Source organism: Phodopus roborovskii, unplaced genomic scaffold (assembly GCF_943737965.1).
Source record: "Phodopus roborovskii unplaced genomic scaffold, PHOROB, whole genome shotgun sequence".
In the NCBI taxonomy this organism is placed as follows: Eukaryota; Metazoa; Chordata; class Mammalia; order Rodentia; family Cricetidae; genus Phodopus; species Phodopus roborovskii.
In genome coordinates, this window is record NW_026126418.1 from 70,080,079 (window position 1) to 70,104,278 (window position 24,200).

Genomic DNA, 24,200 nt, shown 5'->3' on the forward strand with positions numbered 1-24,200 from the left:
AACATGGCAAGGCCCTCAACCAGCCCACGGGGCGCCTCACCCTCACCATTTTACCATCTCCCCTGAACCTGACCTTGAGTCCTCTCAGAATCTATGCTAACCTGGAAACAGATCCCATGCTTGCTGTGACACGGATGAGTCCAGAGTGTGTCTGCTTCTTTACTCTGCTCACTCTCTTTTCTGGCAAGGATCCAGCCCATAATTAGGCAGCGTCCCAGAGGAGACAGAGTACTTCCTGCCCAAATGACAAGCTGTGGATTATGCACATCTTTCCAGATGTGGCATTTGTCTCCCTGGCAATGTTGCAGGTGGCTCTAGGTTTGCTTGGCTGGAAAGCCCCATCTGATGCCTCATCCTCACAAATACCTCCCTCCATTGCATCTGCTAATGCCTAGGACTTCCGTTGGCAAACTTGCTTTCCACTGTGCTGGAAGGTCCCCCGGGTAGGAAGCAACAAGACTGTTTTTGAAGGAGGGGGCAGGCTGAGCTCAGTTCTCATCTCTGGGGTGTCCGAGCACCTGCTTCCAAGGCCCCGGAGGCCCACTACCACCTCCCCAGAGCCCAGTGCAAAATTGACAATAAATGGCTGGTGAATGAACTCAACAGTTGATTGGATGAAATGGGCAATCAGGCCCGAGATGCTGCTGATTCCATGAAGCAACATGGGTACAAAATGCACGCTTTGCAAACCAAACGTGCCGTTCTCAAGTGCCAATATCTGCTATTCAAGTGTGTCTTGGAGTTCATGCATGACACTTGGAGGTCTGTTTTCAAGGTGACACTCTGATTTCACAGCACACTGTTTCCCCTTCTCAGAAACTGGTTTACTGAGTTTTGGGTGAACATGGGAAAACTGTTACACACATACAACTAAATTACAAAACTAACATGTTGACAATTCAGCAATCTAAACTGAGTCTTGCTGCTTCCTGAAAGGATGGTTCACCAAGAAAGTCTGTTTCACATGTGAGAGACTCACAGCTATTTTAAATTGAAACAAAATTGAATAAGTATGAATTCCATTGACAAATGAACAAATAAATGGTGTTATATCTAAAATTCAAATGTCTATTTATTCTGTGTGTATGTGTGTGTGTGTGCACACATGCACAAGACACTACACATGTGGAGGTCAGAGGACAACTTTCAGGAGTCACTCACCTCCCACCACACAGGTCCTAGAGATTGAACACCAGTCATCGGGCTTGGTGACAAGCCCCTTCACATGCTGAGCCATCTCATCAGCCCCCAGAATTGTAAAAAATATAAGAATAAAATTTTAAAAAGGGCTGGAGAGCTGGTTTAGCACTTCTGAGCACTGGCTGCTCTTGCAGAGGACCTGAATTCGTCTCCCAGCACCCACAATGGCTCACAACTATAACTGCAGCTCCAAAGAATTTGGTCCCTGCTGCAGACCATGGAGAGCACCTGGCACACACATGGTGCTCAGACACACGTGCAGGTAAAATACTCATACACAAAAAAATAAAGTACATCTAAAAAAAATTTTTTTTAAGAAAGAGAGAAAAGGGAAGGAAAGAATTGATGCCCACTGCCCATGCTGAGCTAGGAAGCCCAAAACAAATGATGAATTATGTGGTGTGTAAATTCCATTTCCTCTTTAAAAACTGGGCAAGATTTCCCCTCTATATAAAATAACCATGAAGCCTAGCTCCAGTGGTGAACACCTTTAATTCCTGCACTCAGCAGGCAGAGGCAGGAAGATAGATGTCTGTGAATTCAAGGTCAGCCTGGTCTCTACAGTGAGACCCTGTCTAAAACAGACAAACAAACTAACAAAATCCAAATGCAGTCTATGAGATAAGGATTATGTGACTGCAAAATGATACAGGATAGATCACAAGAGCACAGCTGTGCTTCCTCTTTGCATAAATGTCACCAGGATACTAATGTCACTCGGTCCAGGTGACGAGTACCACCCACACACCCCAGGATCCCACTTGACTGTGTGGCTTCCCTGAAGGTTTGCAGACCCCCTGAAGAGGACCCAGGTTTTGTTAGCCTTATTCCCTGTGTTCCTAGTACCTAGAAATTCCCAGGACCTAGTAAAGTAGGTGCCAAATAGGTAAATGGCTACCACCCACCTAGTGCCATTAAACCTCAGTGAGAAGCAGGGAGTCTGGTGCTAGACCAGTGCCTCTGCTCTTGATTACACTTGAAGCTTTACTGGATATGGGCTAAGATATCATATTTCTAACAGGGCTCAGGGTGTGTAAGCCATGGTCCCAGGCCCGATGTCTACCCTTGAAGAAGCAAACACCAGGCATGACAGACTGCCCCACTCCCAGTCTCGTTTTTAAAACAAACAGCAGCTTTCCAATATGCTCTGAGCTTTTGAACCTGGTGTTTGTCTCCCTCTAAGTCCCTGCTCGCTCTCTCCTCCCACGGAGGCCGACTAAGCTCTTCTTGTTGTTTCCTGGAGATGGCTGATTAAGGTAATTGGCAACTTTTTCCCGTGATTCCAAGGTAAGCTGTCATTTCAAGGAGAAGCCGTCCACTCCAATTCAGAACACCCATTTTTCGATGTTTTCTTCTCTGCGGCGGGAGAAGAGAGGAGAGGAAATCTGTGGCCCCCCAAAGAAACACGCTGTTCGTCTCCCTTTGTGTTTCTGAGCGTGTAAACTCAGCTGGAATCACAGCTAATAAATAGGTCATCTTGTACTTTCAAAATAAAAACACACTGTATTTCAGTGGAATAGCGGCTGTACGTTAAAAAGCTGTCAACTTCACTACAATTTCCCTGAACCCTGCACTGCAGAGAGATACCTTGTCACTCAGAGCCCAGCGCATTTCTACTGAAATATCTCCTTGACTGCGTAAATAATGAGCAGAACTGCATGGAAATATGTAGGCCCACAGCCACCTTTCTCCATTCTCCCAAAGAAGCCATATGCAAATGGCAGGTGGAGGGGGGTCCTGCTTCTCAACAGTTCACTTTGAAAAGACAAAGGTAGGCTATCCCACCACCCCTGGTATTTCAGATGCAGTGTGGAGGGGTTCAGAGAGAAAGTGATGGAAACAGTGGTCTCTGCAAATTTCAAATCAAGGAGGCTGGACCACCATTCAACAGCTATTTTGAACTGAACACACAGGGGCTGTGTCGCAAAAAAAAAAAAAAAAAAAACCACTGGATATATTTGCTAAGAAAGAATGGTCCAGACCCCCAGGAGGTGTTTATGACAACAGGCAGTCCATACACCTGCAGGGTGCAGGGCTTAAGATGCAGGCTTAAGAATCTCTATAGGTTCTTTTCCTGGTGCTGTCTTCTTTAGGTGAATGTACTGTTGAGATTTCATGGGTCTGGCTTTCCTCCTACATCAACACTGCTTCCCAGCAGACATCCTGCTCCTCTGACTCTCAGAATCTTTCTTCCTCTTCTGCAATGTCCCCCGAGGCTTAAGTGTAAGGGCTGCATTGTAGATGTATCAGTCAGGGTTGGGCACCACATGGTCAGTTTTCTTGGCTTTTTTTTTTTTTTTTTTTTTTTTTTTGTAGTGTTTTTTTGTTTTTGTTTGGTTGTTTGTGTTTTGAGACAGGGTGTCTCTGTGTAACAGCCCTGGCTGTCCTGGAACTCACACACGATCTACCTGCTTCTGCCTCCCACAAGGGGCTGGGATTAAAGGTATGCACCGCCACCACCTGGCTTGCTCTTGGCATTTTTATCAGTTGTAAATTTCTGTTGACATGTCATCATGACAGAAAAAAAAAAAAAAATCTCACAAAGTCCCACCGGTAGATGAAGAGCTACAGGCCTTTAATGGCTTCTGGGAGAGGGAGATAAAGTTGTCTCCAGGGACAAAGCCCAGGGTCTTCTGTATTCACTTCAATCCCTTACCTCCCCCTAGAATCCTGGATGGTGTCAGCTAAGGTCATCACCACCCACTATTCACTGGACAAAGTAAAGATGGGGGGTGGGTGGGTTTGTATAGATTGCCCTGGTACTGTTCTTCTGCAAGTGAACCAGGGTGTTCCCGGGTCTGGAGTATATGTTAGTTACTCTTCTTATTGCTATAACCAACCACTTGACAAGAAGTAACTTCAAGAAGGGAGAGTAGCAGGAACACGAGGCAGCTGGTCACATCCCAGCCACAGTTGGGATGCATAGGGTAGCAAGAAGTGGGTCGGAGAATGGGCAGAATATGAGGATGGCTATCAAAACTCAAGGCCCGCCCTCAGTGACTCATTTCCTTCAGCAAGGCCCCACCTCCTAAACATTTCACAATCTGTCAAAACAGCACCACCAGCTGGGGACTTATGTGCTCAGATACATGGGCCTTTAGGGGACATTCCACACTCAAACCTCATTAGAGGCAGGCGTACTGGGGCCAGCAGGTGTTTTCCCAAGTCAAACCAAGGGTATAAAGTGAATTAGGTTATGTTTTGCTGGGTGCATTCACACACCCCTCTTTACAAAACTCTTCCTGTGTCCCCTTACTCCCTTTCAAATTCATGACAGTTTCTTCTTTTGTTGTTGTTGTTGTGTATGTACAAATCCACCCCTTGTTTCTTTCCCTTGTCCAGTGCATAGTCGGTGGTGATGACATCATTAGCTGAAGTCACTCAGAATTTTAGGGCAAGGTAAGGGGTAGAAATAAACACAGAAGACTCTGGATTCCACTCACAGGATTGAAAGAGGTGGTTAAATTCATATTAACTGAACCCTCGCCATCTTTCTTGTCAGAACCAAATGCTTAAGAGTCTTCCGTCTTACCAGAGTCCTTCCAGTAAAGCAACATCTGGATCTGCTGGGCCACCCATGAAGAGAGCAGTGCTTTCTAAAGTAATTGGGCTAGGAGGATAGCTGAAAAGGACCCAGATGACTTTTATTTGGTTCCGTATGAACAAGGGCTCTTCTAGAAACCCCACAACGGCTGTGATTGGCAAGTGGTGATACAGCATGGGTCACTAGTGATCGGCTTGGTGTGTGGCTTGTGCTGTGCAGAGCAGTGGCGAAGAGGACCAGGCTTGTAGTAAATCTTTTAAATTTTTCTATCAGGACCCCCCCAAATGGAAGTTACGACACTAAGTGAATAGATAAGTGGGTGAATGGCACAGACATTTTCATTAGCCCACTTACTTTCTGTCTCATGAGCCTTCAGCAGGGGGAGAAAGGATTGTTTTAATTAGCCCAGTTGAAAAGTCCTGCACTGGTGGCCATCCCTCCTGCTGTTCCCAGGATTACCCTGTCGGCTTATCAGTACAATGACAGAGCATCATAGCCCAAGATACCACCTGGGAGGCAACTGAAGCAAGGGGGTCCTCCCAGTCCATGTTAAGCGCTTTCAAACATGGTTCTTTCTTTGGGCATTCAAGTCTGATTAACACACAATATTGGACTTTATCAAACAGCTCAATATCCTGCCACTAAAGATCCCAGTCTAGCTTGAAGCCAGCTATGTATGCTCCTGAGTCCCCTTTTGTGTCCTGGGCTTTTTAGGCACAGGCGTCTGATGTGTGACCGTGATCATGGTTTCAAAGTCCTTACTTGGATTTCCTTGTTAAAAATTCGGCTAGCAAGCCTAGCCCCTGCCTATACACAACTCCACTGCTCCCAGGCACTGAGTGGTTAAGAGCAGTGTCCTTGGTGTGAATTGTGCATCAATGGCATGGAATTATATGTGTCTCAGTGAGGTCAAATGCAAATGCATAGCTTCTATCCACCTATATACAGAGATGACTATGTCTTCCTTCACAGAGAACATATGTTTAAGTCTTAAAGGACCTTAAGTTTGAGTTGAAAATAAATCTAGACATTTGTAGGAATGCCAATGCTACTGTTTACTAAGAAGCAATTTCCCAGGTACTCATTAAACTGTCTGTTTATTCACTCATTCTGCATTTATTGAGCACCTACTTTATACCAAGCACTGTGGGCACTGGGGGTGCCAAGACCAAGAAGACTCAGTTTCTGCTGACAAGGAACCCCCAAAAGCAAACTTTTAATGTGATGGGGAAGGCAATAAGAGAATCCCATGTTATAAATTATGGCTGCATATATCAGGGGGACATAAAACATCTTAGATTAAGGGTGGGGTGCCCAAAGACACCTAGAAGAGAGGACTCTGAGATGGCTTTCACAAGATGACTGGGGAATGGCACCTCAAGCCCTAGAGGGCACAGTGGTAAGCAGAGATGCCACATCAGGTAGGGTCAGCAGCCTGCTCACTGGCAGGTGACTGGCTCATGACAACTGGTTTATAGTGGTGTCAAGGTTAAAGTCCTTCAACAGGGAGTGCTGGAAAGAGAATGAACTCTGCCTCTTCTATTTAACCACTGGATGATAGAAAATATTAGGGCCTCCTGTGAACATGCATAGACATCTTTTTCTTATCATTATGCCTTAAACAACTACCTACTTAGCATTTACATTGTATTAACGATTATAATTAATCTAGATTTTATTTAAAGTATAAGGAAGGCCTGAGGATGTAGTTAGTTGGCAGAGTATTTGCCTAGCACTCACTAAGTGTGGATTCCATTCTCAGCACCAGGTAAACTAGGCATGGTGGCCACGCCTCCGGAATTCTAGCACTCAGGAGGTAGAGGCAGGAGGATGAGAAGTTCAAGGTCATCTGCTACATAGGGAGTTCAAAGCCAGCCTGAGCTACATGGGACCATGTCTAAATAAATAAATGGAAATGACAAACCATTACCACAGCCTCCTTGGTAGAAGATGCAGGAGGGCCTAGAGGCGCCAAGTCCCAGAGGCCTCAGGACCATGTGTGCCTCAGTCTCAGGGCCCAGAACTATGGAAGGACATGAAATGGCCCTGTTTTTGTCTCTCCTTGCCATGCTTGGAAGGAACCTCACTACCAGGGTCATCCACAGTGTCTGTATTTTCTTTATAGTCTTAACTCTCAACATCTGTGGGCCAGGAGTCAACAGAGACTCTGACCCTCTGGCCACCAGAACCATGAAGCCACCAATGTCTGAAGATTTATTTATTTAATTTGTATAAGCATACACCACATGCATGAAGTTCTTCTCAGAGAGGGCAGAAGAGGGTACTGGATCCCCTGGACCAGTTGTAAACTGGTTGTAAACTGCTATATACCCACATGAAACCCAGAGTCCTCTGCAAGAACAGCACATGCCCTTAAACACTGAGCAATCTCTCCAGCTTATTTATTTATTTACTCACTTCTAAGACAGGATCTCGCTATGTTGCCCAGATGGTCTGGAACCCACTAAATAACTCTGGATGGCCTAGAACTCACAGAGATCCACTTACCTCTGCCTCTCTGGGTGCTGGGGTTAAAGATATGCACCACCACTGCCTAAATGTCTTCTTAAGCCATTTGTTCTTTTACAATTTGCCATGGGCCTTGAGGACTGAGAGGGGAAATTACTAGATATAAAATGGTGAGAGAATTTTTTAAATTTCTGTATATGAATTAAACAAAATATTGGAATTATGACATTTTTATACAAGATCTTATCTAACTCAATTGCCTCCTCTCCACCCCAACTGCCTCCCTTTCTCTTCCCATACAGTCCCCCCCCCTTTTTTTTTTTTTTTTTTTTTTTTTTTTTGTTTGTTTTTTTGTTTTTCTAGACAGGGTTTCTCTGTGGCTTTGGAGGCTGTCCTGGAACTAGCTCTTGTAGACCAGGCTGGCCTCAAACTTATAGAGATCCATCTGCCTCTGCTTCCTGAGTGCTGGGATTAAAGGCCTGCCCATGCAGCTGGTGCTCCTGATTGTTTTGTTAATGGTAGCCAGAGAGCCCAGGGAGTTGTAAGGGTACAAATGGGCTTGGGACTGGCATGGCACTAGCAGGCAGAGGTAAGTGGGAAAGTCAAGAAGGCAATGGCTCAAACTTAGAGACAGCCAGTCAGTTTAGTATTTGCTGTACAAACCTGAGGGTATGGATCTACAGCACCCACAGAGATGCTGAGCTGGTATGGCAGCCTCCTATGATTTCAGCACTCCTGGGAAGCTAACTACACTAGGAGACTAGCTAGACCCTACCTCAGTAAATATAATGGAGAGTGATTGAGGAAGACATCCAAGGCCAACATCTGGCCTCCACTAGCACACTCACACAATCTGGCCTCCACTAGCACACTCACACATGTGCAAGCAGACATACACAGAAGAACACACACCACACAGATACATACAAAAACAAGTTTTTGTTTTGTTTTGTTTTTAAGAACAGTAAACAATGTGAAAGGAGGTCTTGCTACCTCGTCATGAGAAGGAAAAAATTCTTGCAACAGAAAGAAGCACCTTGGGTGCCTGAGGCTCTGAGATGCCACTTCTGAGAAGGCCAACCCTCGGTGAGGCTGGCCCACCTGCATTCCCCAATGCACTCTCTGAAGCCTGGAAATAACTCTGCAGCAGGCTTTTTATATCGATGGATTTTCCCATTACTAGCCAGCACCTTGTTTCTATTTAGATTAATAACCATGTAATGATCACCTTTGCTGATTTAGATGGTGTCATTTTAAGAAATTATGGGTCTATCCATCTCCTGTTTCCCCTTTCCCTCTGCCCTCCTGGAATTATTCCCGAAGAAGAAACCAATTAATAGCAGCTTGACTGCTCCAACGAGCCCTCTGTACAGTGTAGCGATGCCTAATGGAGTTTTAATTTCCCCGTGGTGAGTCAATATTTACTTTAAGAAAGAAAAATGTCACCATAAACCACTGCCCCCAATGAATTTGGTAGCACAAAGGGTGAGCAGATTTTTTTTCTTTTTCGGCAAATAGGGAGAGCTGCAGAAGGTTGGGAGCAGGGATGGGGTGGAGGTGAGGGGAACCACTTGATCAAACACAGTTGTGGAAAGGATGGTAGTTATTAAATATTTTGCTTTGCAAATGTAGATGACTGTCAGGAAGTCAACCACAGTTTAAAGGGCCTGAAAAAAAGTCATTACTATACAGAAGAGCAACAATTTATTCCAGCCAAGACAACTTGTGGAGAGCCGAGAGGGAGCTATATTTCAGGCATTCCCCACTTGAAGCCATTATAGCTGTTTCCCACCTTCCCTCAACTAGGCTTGCGTTGAAACCTAATCCTACTTTTTACAAAAACTCATTAAGACTTTTCAGGACTGTTCCAGGATATAAAGTTCCGAGATACTCTCTCGTAGTGAATCTGTCCAGAAACGATGTAGCTCAATGCACTGAAAGACAGTTTCATTTCCCAACTCAAAAGCCCTATGAAGAATCTCCCTTGCCAAATGAGCGTTGTACACAGAACTTGTCACAATCCTTTCTCCTGACACAAATAAAAGATAACATTGGCTGGCAAGCATGTAAAACAGCTATGACAAGGTAGCAAGGGGAGACAAAGGAATACACAGATTTAGAAGCTGAGGGGAGGAGGGGGTCCTTTGCAGAGTGACTGACCAGCTTTGGATGGTTCCAGGTAACAACAGAACAAGCCACTTTCACGTAGACTTTTCAATGATATAATGACTCCACTTCTAATTAGCCAAAACATGACAAAAATCTCAACTTTTACAGTAGTAAAAGCTGCCAGGGAGATCACCCAAGTGACAACGTTCTTCATTCAAAAGTTTGCAGGTGCCCAGTATGAGTTCTAACACTGTGGGAGATTATGCTTTGTGTATTTAAAAATAAACAAGGTAAAGAATCACCCTTTCATCAGGCTTGTGCTCACCTCATGTCAGTGACTTTCCCCCTATTAAAATTGTTGATTGAAGGCTGTTATCTGTTTATCATCCTAAAATTACATTTCTGTTCTCTTAGGGGCTGTTGCCTTTAAAAAAAAAAAAAAATCACATTCGGTGTCTAGTTAGTAACAAGAAAAGACTCCTAAAACTGCAATTTCAGAGGGAAAAAAAGCCACAAGCAAGAACCCCAGATTGTACCTCCGAGTCCCCAAAGGCATCACGCTTCTTTGTTCTGCTAAGAAAAATTAACCTCAATCTCAGCTCAGGGTCCCCAGGTTGATTACCATAGTCATTTAAATACTGTAATCTCATTTTCATCCTGGGGATAAGGGGAGGGGAGAGTGCTGAGAAGGGATTGGGGAGCGAGGCTGGAGAGAGAAAGAGAACCAGGGAGGGGAAAAGCCGGAATAAATTTATCTGACAAAAGGATCGTGCCTTTCCGCATACAGAACCTATTTCGGATCCTTCCACTTGATTGGAAAAGTTGATGAAGTTTAAATGAAGCAGAATTAGAACCTCAGGCTGCCTGAGTATTGATGGGGGAGCTTCGAAAGAATGTGCAATTCAATAGCCACGGTTTGCACAGAAGACAAGGGAGAGGCCTAAATGGTATAATCTTCAATCGCATCGAACATCCACACTGACAAGGCAGGGTAATGAGTTAGGCCAGATCAGGCCTGTTGGTTAAAGAAATTAATCCCTCCCGCTGCCCAGAGACAGACTTTGATGCCTATTGTGTGGCCCGGCCCAGTCTATCTAAATGGAAACTAATGGCAAGGGCCAGCACCCGCTTTTCATTGCTGAGACTAATCTGATAACAATTTGCTTTCTCTGATTAGGGAGGTAGAGGGAAGAAGGGACCATGTGTGGGGAAGAAGAGGCAGGGCACCATCTCTTTGTGAAAGGGTGAGGCCATTCCCAGAGGTCTGGATAGAGCTGTGGCTAGACACATCCCAGCTCTGGGGCCAGCAGATACAAACTCTTCAAATGACCTGCAGGCCCAGGCTTTCCTGGGAAACAAAAAAGCCATGCTGTTTTTGGTAACGCCTCTTAAAATATGAATGGTGTCACTCCAGTACATATTCTGAAGATGTTCTGACATGATCCCACTGTCCTTTGCCCAAATGACTGCCCTCTGGTGCCTTTGTTATGGCATGCATGTCTCCCTTCCCAGGGTGTCTACATTCATTTCATGCTTCTCCTCTGGTCTGGCCACATTTCCTATGGGAAACAACTGACCTCTCAGCCATCTTCTGAGTCCCTCTGGATGCCCCTGCCCAGGTACTAGCCTTCTCCCTCTTCCTAACTCTTGCATCCCTGTGCAGTCACCTCAAAATCCATCTGTGTTGGTCCTGCTTATCTGCCCAGCCAGATCTAACTCTTATGAGAACAGATAAGACCTCCATAGATGAGCCTGCCTCTGTAGACAGATGCAGACATAGATGACATAGATAGACCTGCTGGATCCTTCTGTCCCATCAGGACAAAGTTGTCTTCTCAGGTAGCAGGGAGTAACACTCATCACCTGACAGGCTATGAACTCATTCTAGCTACAAATGCTAACCCTGCTATTTGCCCTCTGTGTAACCTTGAGAACCTCACAGAGCTGAGATATATATGAAAAATATGGTACTGAGGAGGTCCATGTGCAGTTCAGTAGTAGAACACTTACATAGCATGGGGACACCCTGAACTCTGTCCCCAGCATGTATAAACAAGGAAAAAAGAGGGAAGGCCATGAGTTTAGGTGCATTTGGATGGGGCACATACATAAAGAAGGCAGCAGTGGGCAGCACCTGGGCAAGAGATGCTAGGATTGTGTTAGTAGTCTACCTTTGATAGCTCTCTCTGTGTGTGTGTGTGTGTGTGTGTGTGTGTGTGCGCGCGCGCGCGCGTGCGTGCGTGTGTACATGTGCAGAACATGCATGTGTATGAGTGTCAGAGACAACTTGAGGGAATCAATCCCCTCTTTCTATCATGTGAGACTTAGGGATTGAACTCAAGCTGTCAGGCTTGGTGGCAAGCACTTTTATCCATCGCACCACCTAACAGCCCTTGGTGGTACTCCTCAAAGTCTTTATAAGCACGGCAGGTAAGAAGGATGGAAAAGAGGGAAGGAGGGAGGGAGGGAGGGATGGCTTGACACTTGAGAGGCTCTTGATGAATGGCAGCCATTGCTGTCACTACATACTTCTGATTTGGTTTGTACATTGGCTGTGACCTGGCACTTCGGAGTCCCTGCTTGGCTCGGCTGGTTCCTCTGGCTGACTTCAAGCAAGTTGTGTAAACTCAAGGCCTCATCTTCATAGCTGTAAACTGGGAACAGTAGCACTGCCATCTTTTATGGTTGTTGTCAGAAGGCCCATTTGTCTCGGCATGGAGTATTCTACTGGGGGATCAGCAGATCCGATGGGTCTCCAGTCAAGAGTGCAAGGCTCTGGGCTCAGCCTCTTCCTCGAATTCTCACTCTGGAAGAAGTCAAACCCAGGGCTGCTGAAGAAGGCCTGGGGTCCTCAGGAACTCAGGGCAGTTGCTTGCTTTCCTTGAGTTCCTAAAAGATTTACTTAAGTCTCTGAGTTTATGCCTGCTGGTGCCTCCAGAGCAAGCAAAATCTTCAGTGACAGTTTATAAAGCTTTTGGAAGCAACCACAGCACTCAGCCCAAAGGGACCTTCAGAACCTCTCCTGAAGGTTCTCTTAAACAGCTGGTGACATTCGGAGCATTTCAGACTTGGGCTTGTTGAATTTTCAAAAAGTAAACAAACCCAAGATTCTGACCCAAAACCATCAGTGAGGCACATGTCCTGCCATCATCTAGCTCTCAACATCCAGCCTGAAAAGAGATCAGGATGCAACCAACACACCCACTTCAGCAGTCACACACAATGACCTGCACATGTGCACAACACCTCTGTCTGTCCCTAGTTGCAGGAGTAAGACACAGTGGCTGGGACAGCTGTTGACTTCTGGACATGGCTCTGGAGCCTTTGCAGTCTGTGCCCTTTATTCCTTAGCTTTAGGCTCTTCAAGTCTTTCCAGGCCAAACTTCCTACCCAGCCTCATCTTAGCTATTCCTGTCCCCAGGGGCTCACGGTGGCCACCCTGCCATCCTTCTCCAGATTATCCCTGAATCTGCTTCCACAAAACCTCTTACTTCACCTGGAACCTGCTCTCAGCAGCTACCAAACACAACACTAACACTCCACTCTTCTGAAAAGGCCAGGCTTAAAAGCCTAGAAGTGGGTCTAGCCTCTGGTAGCAGATCCCTTGGCAACCTTACCCTGGAGAGTACTGACTGTTCTTCGAAGCCTCTCCAAGGCCTGTCTGCTGTAGGGACAAAGGCTACCTTGCCCCATGAGGTAATCCTGGTGGACAGACAGCTAGGCACAGATATTTAGTATAATATAACATTAGGCAAGTGGCTGAGTGTGCAGAGTTAGTGTGAACTCAAGGTGGCTGCAAGGGAAGGAGGAATTCAGGGTCCAGGAAACAAGACTGAAGGACTTGAGAGATGTGCCAGGTAGACCATGAGGTCATCACTGTGGTTCCAGGGCTGGGCACACCTAATTCAGAGGACCGCATGACACTTAGTAAATGAATGCATGAATGCATAAATGAATGACACGTAGCCAGGAGAGGGATGAAGGACTCTCAAGTGTAGCTAGCCAGTGCACCCTCCCCTCCACCACACCATACAAACTATCCCCTCTTCTGGAATACTTTTCTCCCTGAGTCAAACATTGACTAACCAGGTGACTAAGAAGTACCAGCTTCAGGCTCACTCGCTAGCACAGGGCCTCTTCCAAACTCTTGAACATGGTTTCTGGAGCTATCCAGCATTTTGTATTTTGACAATGTAGCTCACTTTGTGAAGTGCTTGCCTAGCATGCACAATGCCCCAAGTTCAATCCCCACCCAGAGAAAAACAAACTTTGCAGCACATGCTGGTAATCTAACACTCAGGAATTGGAGACAAGAGAATCAGAAATTCAGAGCCATCCTAGACTACATAGTGAGTTCGAGGCCGGTCTTGGCTACATGAGGCCATCTCAAAAAGAGAGATTCTAAAACGTCCGCTTCACAGCTTCACAATCTGATTCTGTTTCTCCTCTCTGGCTCCCTGCACACACCTTCTGATCTTCCTGCAAGACCTTGCCTGTCCTTCCTCTGCCCACAACCCTCAGCAGGGACCCCATCCCATCCTGACTGCCACTACTATATCTCCTAAGCCTTTGTTGTTGTTTCTTGTCTGTCTTCTGCTTACTGGGTTGTGAGCTCCATGAGAGCAATGCCTAGATCGGTACCCAGCCCTGCACTCGATGCATAAGGCATGCTTAGAAAGGAAGTGTTTGTTGCCTAAAGCAGCGAATGAATGAAAGTGTCATTTTTCTACAGCTCCCTTCATAGCACTCACAGAATCAGAGCCTCTCTCCAGATGCCTCTCCCCCACCCATACCCAAGGCAAGTCCAACTCACTTGGCAACTACAGCCCAGCTGTACAGTCAACTTCTGAATGTGGTGCCTTGACCTCCCTCTCCTCTCCTTCTACTCTCAGTAACTTGGTTCCAACCTTCAAAGATTGGTGATTCCCCAGTCAAGATCATTAGTCCACTGAACACAAATCTTTAAATCCCCTGTGTTTCCAGCCATGCCTCCCCATCACAGGATGATAAACATTTGCTCACTCACTGATATGCTCAATGGAATTTCAAATGCCTACCATAACCACACCAAACAACCAAAGCTAACCTCTGTTGTTGTGTTGTTTTGTTTATTTTTGCAGTGCTAGGAGTAGAACCCAGTATTTCACCAGCTAGACAAGTGTTCAAACCTTGAGTATACTTCAACCCTCAGCTTCCATATTCTTAAAAGATCTGCTAGGAGGCAGAGGGAAAACAGAAATGCAATTCTACAAAATTCAAGCAATGTCATCTTAGGGTGATGACATGACCTAATTTATTCTGGTCCACTAAAATGAACTGATGAAGCCAATGGCAAACTTTCTATTCCCTCACTAGAAATGCCTTATGAGCCATGCCATAAGATGGCATAGGTTGTGCATGCCTTTAATCTCAGTACTTGGGAGGCAGAGACAGGTAGATCTCTGTGAGTTCGAGGCCAGCCTGGTCTATTGAGCTAGTTCTAGGACAGCCTCCAAAGCCACAGAGAAACTCTGTTTTGGAAAAAAAAAAAAAAAAAAAAAAAAAAAAAAGAAAGAAAGAAATGCCACAGCCTCTCTGCATGCCCAACATTATGACGGGCTGTAACATTCAAGCATCTGCAAACTGTGACTTTTTCTCTGGTGCAGTGGTTCAGTTTAGATGATGCTCTATGGTCACATGCAAATGGCCAGCCACCTGGCAGCAGTGTGGCCACCTATACCTTGAAATCAAAGAGCTTCTAAGGGTGTGCTTTTATTCTCTTAGATAAAACACAAAGGGTGCTGCTGGCCAACACAAAGACAATTTGGCTTGTATGCTTCTGAGTTCACTGGCCTCCTACATTATATTGTTTGGTTCCCATAAAAGATTAAAACTCCTTCTTTTTGAGTCATTATGTATTTTCTAAAATCCTTTTGATGGACCCTTCCCCTTCTGGGTGTTGCCTGTGCTGAACTCTGGGCTCATTGACCCGTGTCTGTTTCTTGACCCATCCCTGGTGTGCCTTTAAATTATTGGGTGGACCATTACAGCTGTCTTCCTTCTAAAGCTTGTTCCTGCTTCCCTGAAATGTGGTATTTAGTGCCACAGAGAAATTGTGAAGTCTGCCATGGGGTGCTGGCCCACTATGAGCTTAGTCTTTCTACACTGCATCAATCCTACATTTAAAAACTTAACTTAGTTCATGCAGAGTGAAACAAGACTTGGAAGTTTGTAGGGAAGGGACACAAAGCTCACATACCAGCCAGTGATTGCTCAACAAACCGGTCTCTCTGCTAATGAGTTTACTTAATGAGTTATTGAGCCATGCCATAAGATGGCTGGAAAAAATTTTTTTCTTAAATTGCAATGTGGGCAGGGATTGAGACAAACATCACTAAGAGGAAGCAAACAGATTAAAAGAGGGACTTAAAACAGCATAGGCCATCAGGGAAGAGAGACAGAAGCAAGAGACCAGAGAAGCAATTCAGACCAACTGTTTGGTTTCCATGAGTTTATATTAGGGTTTCAAGAGGCTGTGGTGAGCCACAGACAATCTTTCTTTTGTTTATGGCTTCTAGTCCATAGTCTCTCAGCCTCAAAAATGTCAACATTTGGAGACTGATTCCTTGTTGCAGTTGGGAGGGACTGGTTTCACATTATGACAAATTGAACTGCATCCATGACCTCTGTTCACTAAGGAGGGGCCTGCAGCACCTCCTCCTCAGCATCACTAACCAAAGACAGTGCTTCTAGAAGTAAGTTCCTTAGAGTCCATTGATCTCCAAAGTATGTAAAACTGCCCCCCCCTTCAGTTTAGAGCAATCAAAGTCATTCAAATGTTTTCATATTTCCTATGATGTAGCATCCCATTTACAACAGTCTTCATTAGAACCTGGACACATGGGTAGGGTTAAGCCCCAGAAGTGCTTTTCATCTAGCTTAACAAGAGTATGCTGTCTTTAGAGTGGCAGGGTAAAAAAGTTTGGGTTGAGTGACAGTGTGGCTCAATTACAGCACACCCTGGACAAGCATGAGCACTTGGTTAACATGTCTCAGTGTAAGCTCACTATGTTTAGACTCAGCATTATTTTTAGATTTAAAAAAAGGATGAATATGTGAGTTTATGTGTACCACATATATGCAGGTGCCTGAGGAGATCAGAAGAGGAAGTTAGACCCCTTGGAATTAGAGGTACAGGTGATTCTAAGACACCCCACATGGGTGCTAGGAACCGAACCTTGGTCCTCTACAAGTTCCCAGTAAGTGTTCTTTCTTAACTGCTGAGCCTTCTCTCCAGCCCTTAACATTCACCCAATATCAATAGCTGCGAATACAAGGATTGCCTTAAGGAACAAAAGTATTTGTAATGAGGAGTATAGGAAACAAAAGCACTTGCTTTTAAAATGCCCTCTGGGGGATCCCATGGTTAGCCACAGCCTAGTGACCCCCATGGAATCCTCATTACTCTCCCATGACCAGGTACCAACTCTTCACTGACCAAAGAAACTGAGTCTGGAAGACAACCATCCCAGCCCCGGGCAGCAGAACAAACAAGTGACTGGGATCTATTGGTCCCAGAACCACTCTGCTGGCCTTTCTCTCCATAAGAGAGCTGCAGTTTCATACCTGCCAACCAAGTCTGAATTGTGTCCTCATTTGCATTGCTGGAAAAACATGAAAGAGGAACCAGAGAACATCTGTGTTTAAAGAATTGCAGCCAGCGGTCAGCAGTTGCTTGGAAGGTTAGTTCCTGTGGCACTTGCTTGTTTGCAGCAAACAATGAGAGGTCCAGCACAGTAACTGTGTTTGTTAAAACCTGGGGGAGGCTGCACATTTTTGGTGCTATGCTCCCCTTAGTTTTGTCCGACACCCTGAAGGTGTCCAGCAAGCCCATTGTTGGGCTTAACACATCCAGGTCTCATGGCAAGGACAGAGTTCTGTGGCACTTTGGCACTTTCCTGCAAGAATTGCAGGGACAGGCCCAATCTTCCCTAGGTGAGACACATTTGCAAGTCTCCCAAACAGGAATGCAAAGCTAACAATCTAGAACTAGCCTCAAAGTGCAGCTACAGTTTGGTGAGTCCATGTGAGGGTTTCATGTTGTATGCATTTAATGATATTTGTCTTCTTCTTAAGCCTTTAAAACAAGGATGTGGGGCTGGAGAGATGGCTCAGAGGTTAAGAGCACTGACTGCTCTTCCACAGGTCCTGAGTTCAGTTCCCAGAAACCATATGGTGGCTCACAAACGTCTGTAATGAGATCTGGTGCCCTCTGCTGCCATAAAGGCATATATAAGGATACGTTGAGTAACTGACTAGTATCTATTTTGTGTTACTGGGTGGGGGTGGAGTGTAGGGATTCACATGCACTAGGTACAGCATGACACTCCCAGTATAGATGCATTTTTAAAAATAGGATCAATGCTTTTATGAGATCTCCAAAGCCTCTGGAACCCCTAGAATGGGTTGAAAACACTGCAATAGAAAACAGGGTTTGAAGCCAGCGAGATGGATCAGCTGGTTAAAGAACTTACTTTGTGGGGCTGGAGAGATTGCTCCATGGTTAAGAACATTGACTGCTCTTCTAGAGGACCTGGGTTCAATTCCCAGAACCCACATGGAAATTTACAACTGTCTGTAACTCCAGTTCTATGGGATCCAACAACCATCGCACAGACACATATGCAGGCAAAATATCAATGCACATTCTTAAAAAGAGAATTTAGTATGCAACCATGATGACCTGAGTTCTATCCCTGAAACCCACACAGAGGAAAGACAGAACTGGCTCTGAGAGGTACCCTCTGATCACCACACAAAGAAATAAAAGACAAAAAAGCCTGACTTACATAGCAATCAGCACTGTATCCAGAATGTTCTGAAAGGTATGGGAATGACTGCTAACTCATCCACCAAGTTCTCAGAGTTCTTCCTTAAGGAACAGCCTGCCCTTCAAGCTCCAGCCATGTTCTGAGGGTTACATGATCAGAGGTTGGCTGGATTCAGTAGGAAGAATCCCAGTTCTGAGGTCTGGTCTTCATTCATGCACCCCCTTGTGCTAAGAGACAAAAGAGGAAGGTGGCCCTGCAGCTAGGCTCTTCTGGGGACTGCAGTGAGAAGCCAATGCAGGGGGCAGCTCTTCTCTCTGGAATGGCCACAGATCTGGGCAGTGGGATTTGTTCACCGCTTTATCTGCTGCCCCCTGAAGGATGAGGCTGGCCATTAGCCAGAGAGAGGCTTTGATTTAAATGGAGAAAAGGAACAGCCATTAAAAAAAAAAAAAAAAAAAAAAAAAAAAGTCTGGACAAGGTGGCTCTTGCTTATAATCCCAGCTCTTGGGAGGTGGAGATGGGTGGATCCCTGGGGCTCCCTGACCAGCTGGCCTAGCCTACTTGATGAGTTCCAGGCTAATGAGATGAAAACCAAGGTGGATGGCTTCTGAAAAACAACACCTGAGGTTGATCTCTGTCCTTTCCACACATACACAAACACAAAATGAACACAGGTGTACACAAACACACATACACATGCAGTTGTGCACACACACACAGGCACACACATACACAGGAAGAATGAGGAAGAGGGAGAGAAGGGAGAGGGAGGAAGAGAAAGAGGGGGAGGAGGGAAAGAGGGAGGGAAGGGGAGGGGGAAGAGGAGAGGAGAGGAGGGAGAAGGGAGAAGGTGAGGGAAAGGAGGGGGAGGAGGAAGAGGGGACTGAGAGAATGAGGCTGGATAAACCCACAGCAGTGCATCTGGCCCAGACTGAAACACAGGATGGTTTTTAATTCCTCACTACCATTTCATTTCCTCCTATTACACTGTAATTGAATGTAAAGGATCTGAGCGATCACAGCCATATTCTCTTCAGCAGACAAACCACACACAATATTTTCCCACCATGTAATGAAAACATTGGTATCTTTGTGCAACCGGCTTTGGACAGCCTGCCTTCCTAATGCCCATCTCTGTCTCCGTGTTTATATTCGCCAGCATTAATATTTATTAGAGACGTTAGGCTATTAGTGGGCATGGTGTGCTTGCCTGGCTTTGTAGAGCATCCAATTTGAACATACTTGCTCTGGATAAACTCTCCCTCATGCTGATAATGATAACAACTCAGTGCAGCTCTGAGTCTTATGAACTAGAACTTGAGTTGACATGAAGGGCCCTAATGCTTGGTATCCAAGGAACAGTGGAACCACTTTGCACAGAGGCTGGCTTTTCAGGCTTCCCACCCCTGACAGGAGCCTAGTTAGGCCCTCTCCTCCAAACTGAGTGCCCTGGGCTTGTAGTTCACTGGAAAAGTCAGAGGAGGTGACCTGTGACATTGCTGACTTATTTTGTATGTGTGCCTGTGTTTTTGTGTCTGTGTGTGTATGTTCATATTTCCATCTGTGTGTGCCTATATATCTGTATATAATTCTGTGTGCTTGTGTATCTCTCCAGGTAAACCCTAAATGGTCAAGTCCCTTTGGGCAGAGTGTGAGTTCTGAACTTGTTTCTATGCCCCCCCACCCCAGCTTAGGCTGGCCCTCGGTGACTAACAAACATTTAAGAAGTACTGAGAAATCTGTCTTGCTCACTTCTGCAGGGACATTGAGTGAATGATGCTGGGTCAGATTCATTTGTGAGCACTTACGACTGCCTGTTCTACAGGATATGACACCCTGGGCTGCCCTGGATTAATTAGTCATGGCTTGGGGCCAAAACCACATGAGGTTGTAATTCAGGAGCCCTGAGCCTCCTCCCACTTCCGATACCAGGTCACAGTAGCACCCCAGAATGAGCATCTTCCCCTGCTTGGAGGCCTCCCTAAGCCTCCCAAAAGGTGATACATTTGTTGCCGGCAAACTTCTTTCTAGTCTCAAACAGCTTGATTCTATTACTTTATTTTACAAATGTATGCTCTTCTTATTTGTGACATAAACCCCCACAGGGAAAAAAAACAAAAAAAAAAAACAAAAAATAAACAAAGTCAGTAATAAATTATGAAAAAAATCAGGTGCCCTGATCATTTCTACTTTCTGAGGGTGCTGGATTCAATCAATCCCAGCCCTATACAGCAACCTGCCTCTCCCGGGCAATGGAAGACTCAAAGCTGTCATTGGAGCAAACTGCACAGTCTCTCCCTGCAATTGTATTGACAGGATATCAGCCCAAGTTGCCGTGGTGGGAAGGTACTCCCTGACAGGTTTTGTGAAGGAGGCTGGAAGGCTACTGTGGCAGGATTCTATGTTGAGTCTCCGGATTCTGGGGAAATGAGAATTAAGCAGGGTGAAGTGAGGTTCTTTCTCAATTTAATTTTATGCTTCCCACAGAGTCACACGGAAAGGAAAGCTGGCTGGCTTCACATCACTTGACAATAGAGAAGCCCTTACCAATAGAAACTATTTATATTATTTTTGTGGTTGCATAAAATGCCATCTTGACTCAGATAACTGCCATTAAGCAAACAGTTTGCTTGGGTTTCAGTGAGGTGACCAGCTGGTGAGTGTGTACAGATAAAACACCTGCTTGCAAATCTCAGGTTTTCCCTTTTCCTCTGGTTGCTTTGGCATCTTGAAGACATGTTTTTGAATAACTGATGCAGATATGTCCTGGCAAATTCCATGGGTGGAAAATACCAGGGCTGCATTTTTTCTGCTGCATTTGAAGTAGGAAAAAAAAAAAAAAAAGGAGAAGAAAAGGAAAGAAACAAACAAAAGCATGCTGAACTTATCTATCCATGAGGGGAAACAATGTGAGTGACAGCCTCCCCATGTAGTGAAATAAATATTTCCAGGGTGCTGTATTCCTGTGATAGAGACACACTTCTTCAGGCTCAAGAAGAGACACAGCTAAAATACAACTCAGTTTCCATTAACCCCAAAGACATCAGAGCCAAGTGCACTCATACTATGAGGAGATATTCACCCCAACACCGGGGCCAGCAAAACTAGCAACCCACCTAAAGGAACCTACAAATCAAGCCTAGTAGAAATGATGAAACTGTATTTTTTTAATGTTCTTTTAACTACTTTTAATATTTCCATTTTCTTTAAAGTCCAAACTCCCAATGTTTCAGAATTCCAATTTTCTTTACATGGAGAAAACTGGGCTGGGACTCAGTGGCGTGGCTTTTAAGCCAGATCTGGCAAAGCCTCAAGTCAAAAGCCTTGCAGACGTCTATTTTCCCATGCCCTGATTTATAGAGAGCTTTTGCAACAGGGGGCAGCCCAGCTTCCTCTGCACAACATTGTCTCTCTGTCAACTTTTATGCAGGCTGGGTTTTGATGGAAGAGCCTACAGGAAAGGGTAAATATTGAATGTGAACATCATCATCTTAACCACTACCGGTGCTTCAAAAACCAAGGACAGAATTGTGGGGGGGGGGGGAGATTGCCCCCTGCTGTCACTTGTATGAGAGCATCCCAGGCTCTGTCACCAAAGACCACCAGGACATGGCCCCTGCAGGTGGTGATCACCAGGGACCAGGGCAGCCTGAAAACAGAACCCCATTGTGGATCAATCATCACCAGTATTTTTTTTTTTTTTTTTAATGATCATTCCTAAACTCCAGCTCCAGAAGCAAGGATGGAATTCATCCTGAAAGCTGTTAAGCTGGTGCCACCTACAGGCCAAATGCTGTCTTTGACATAGCCAGAGAGAGAAAGCAAAGGGGGAAGAGCTGGATGTTTCACATATAGTATTTACACACATTGTAGTTTACACATCTATGTACAAATGCTAAACATATAGTATACTATATATAACATGTTGTCTATACATATATTCATGTATAATTCACATGTATGCAAATATACATATACATGGGTCACTTAGAAAGAATTCACTGTGGAAGTGAATTCACCTCATATTTAAGTGGGAAGGAGCTGCACACTAGTGACAACTGATTAAAGCAATCATGGAACATCAGAGCAGCCACTGATAGGTGGTACTTGATTCTGTCCTTGGCCCACGATAATGAATCCCAACTGTCTGTCCCATGTGCCTGATAAATCAGCTCTCCAAGAAGTAAGCAAAGGATCTGTTCCACTGTGGCGGCATCTCAGAGGGACCAGTGCTAAGGATGATGCTTCACCCTAAACTGTATCTAATTGTCCTCCTGGGAACATTAATTAGGCCCAGAAAAGTCCAGGAGGGTCAATGTTTCCCCAAGAGTCAAAGAATGCAGTCAGTTCTAGCACAGTCAAGAAAAACCAGGTTTCCTTCACAAAAGAAGAAAAGACAGGAGGGAGTTGGGGGGGGGGAAGAGGGAAATAAAAGAAGAGAGAAATGAAGAAAGGGGAAAGAGGGAGGAGAGGGAAGAAAAAGAAAGGAAGAAAAAGGAAAGACAGAAGGCAAGAAGAAAAGAAGGGAGAGAGAGAGAGAGATCAAACATCACCATTCTAGGTTTTAATCAATGCCTGGAGTCAGAGAATTCGCGATTGCTAGCTGAATCCATGGTTACCATCAGCGCACCCATCACCCTCCACACCCCAACCTGGAAAATTGAGAGCATTCTTAGAAACACACTGTCCTCTAGTGGCGAAAAGTAAATTTGCTCCATGACTACCTTGACAACTACTAAACTTCGACTTGACTTTTTCTGTCTCCCGCATTTAAGAGCAGAGCCACGCCAAAGTAGACTTTTCAGCCTGGCGGGAAAACCGACTAAATTACAGAGAGCCAGTGCCGGCCAGGCTTCATAGAGAGTATTCGTACCTCTCCCCACATACACACTTAGGATTTCCACCAGAGCTCCAGAGCACCTGGTGCAGAGTAGACCAGAGGTGCTAGGTAAAGTGGATCTTGGCGGGTGGCAAGGGCACGAAAGGGTGCCTAAGACCTGTTTGTCAGTTTCTGGGTTCTTCAAGCCCCTCGGGGATTGCCCTATCCATAGTCTTTCCCAGTCTCTTCCGCTAATGTGTGCCACTTAAGGACACTGAGGTTCAGGGACTGGCCGCTACTGTTCAGGCTTGTCCCGCCTAGAGCTGGTTTCCGACCCCGCGCCTGGACCCCGGACCCTGAAGCCAGAGGTTCTCGGCAGCTGGAACCCATTGGTAGCGTCGGTGGCTGGGGAGGGGGACGAGCGCGCCCGAGCGCTCACCTTGACGATGAGCGGGTTCTGAAACATGGAGTCACGCACGACCCCCAGCCTCTGGTTCTCCATGCCCGGGCGGATGTCCGCCACCGTCAGCGGCCGTCGGGGCGGCGGGCAGATCTGGCTGACCGTTCGGCGCACAGGCTGCTTCTTCTTCTTCCATCGCGTGAAGTCTTGCCGGGACTTCCCCGGACCAGGCATCCTGGGAACCTCCGAGATCAGACCCTGGATGCAAGTCCACAGAGTTCTGCCCTGTCTGGGAACCCTCGCCCCACTCGCGCCTCACCGGGCTGCACCACACGGACACGGGGGTGTACCCCGAGGCCAGGCAAACTCGGAAGTGGAACGCGCCCACCTGAGGATCCCCCCGCCGAGCCCGTAAACACCGCCAGTTCTTCAGAATGATTTAGGCACCTTGTTGCAGACTAAGAAAGGGAAGACTATTTAGACAACCCCTTGAGTAGAAATGGAATAGCCCGTCTCCTTGGCCACGGGACGCCAACGGCTCAGGAGTTTCCGGTTCCCTAACTTGAAGGTTTTTTTTTTTGTTTGTTTGTTTGTTTGTTTGTTTGTTTGTTTGTTTGGAGTCGGCGTTTCTCTGTATTACTTTAGAGCCTGCCCTGCAACCCGCTCTGTAGATCAGGCTGATCTCAAATTCACTGAGATCTGTCTGCCTCTGCTGGGATTAAAGGTGTGCGTCATCACCGCCTTTCTTGAAATTCTTGGCAACCACAGAGATCTTTTAGAATTTTCTCAAGTCAACACAGGAAAACACAAGAATCATATCTAAGTTGTGTTAAAGGCGAAAAGATTCTA

At 45.7% G+C, this 24,200-nt stretch overlaps 1 protein-coding gene across 2 annotated transcripts in view; it reads right to left on the reverse strand.

Annotated features, from left to right (window-relative positions):
* Window positions 1-23,716, reverse strand: part of Cfap77 (cilia and flagella associated protein 77) — a 138,348-nt gene extending 114,632 nt beyond the window's left edge. The window contains exon 1 of one of the 2 annotated variants that reach the window (XM_051185015.1): window positions 23,391-23,716. In XM_051185015.1, the coding sequence (XP_051040972.1) occupies window positions 23,391-23,585 (195 nt within the window). In that variant the 5' untranslated portion in view covers window positions 23,586-23,716. The remainder of the gene's footprint in view (window positions 1-23,390) is intronic. The other variant, XM_051185013.1, reaches the window with a different exon arrangement.
* Between the last annotated feature and the right edge of the window lie 484 nt (window positions 23,717-24,200).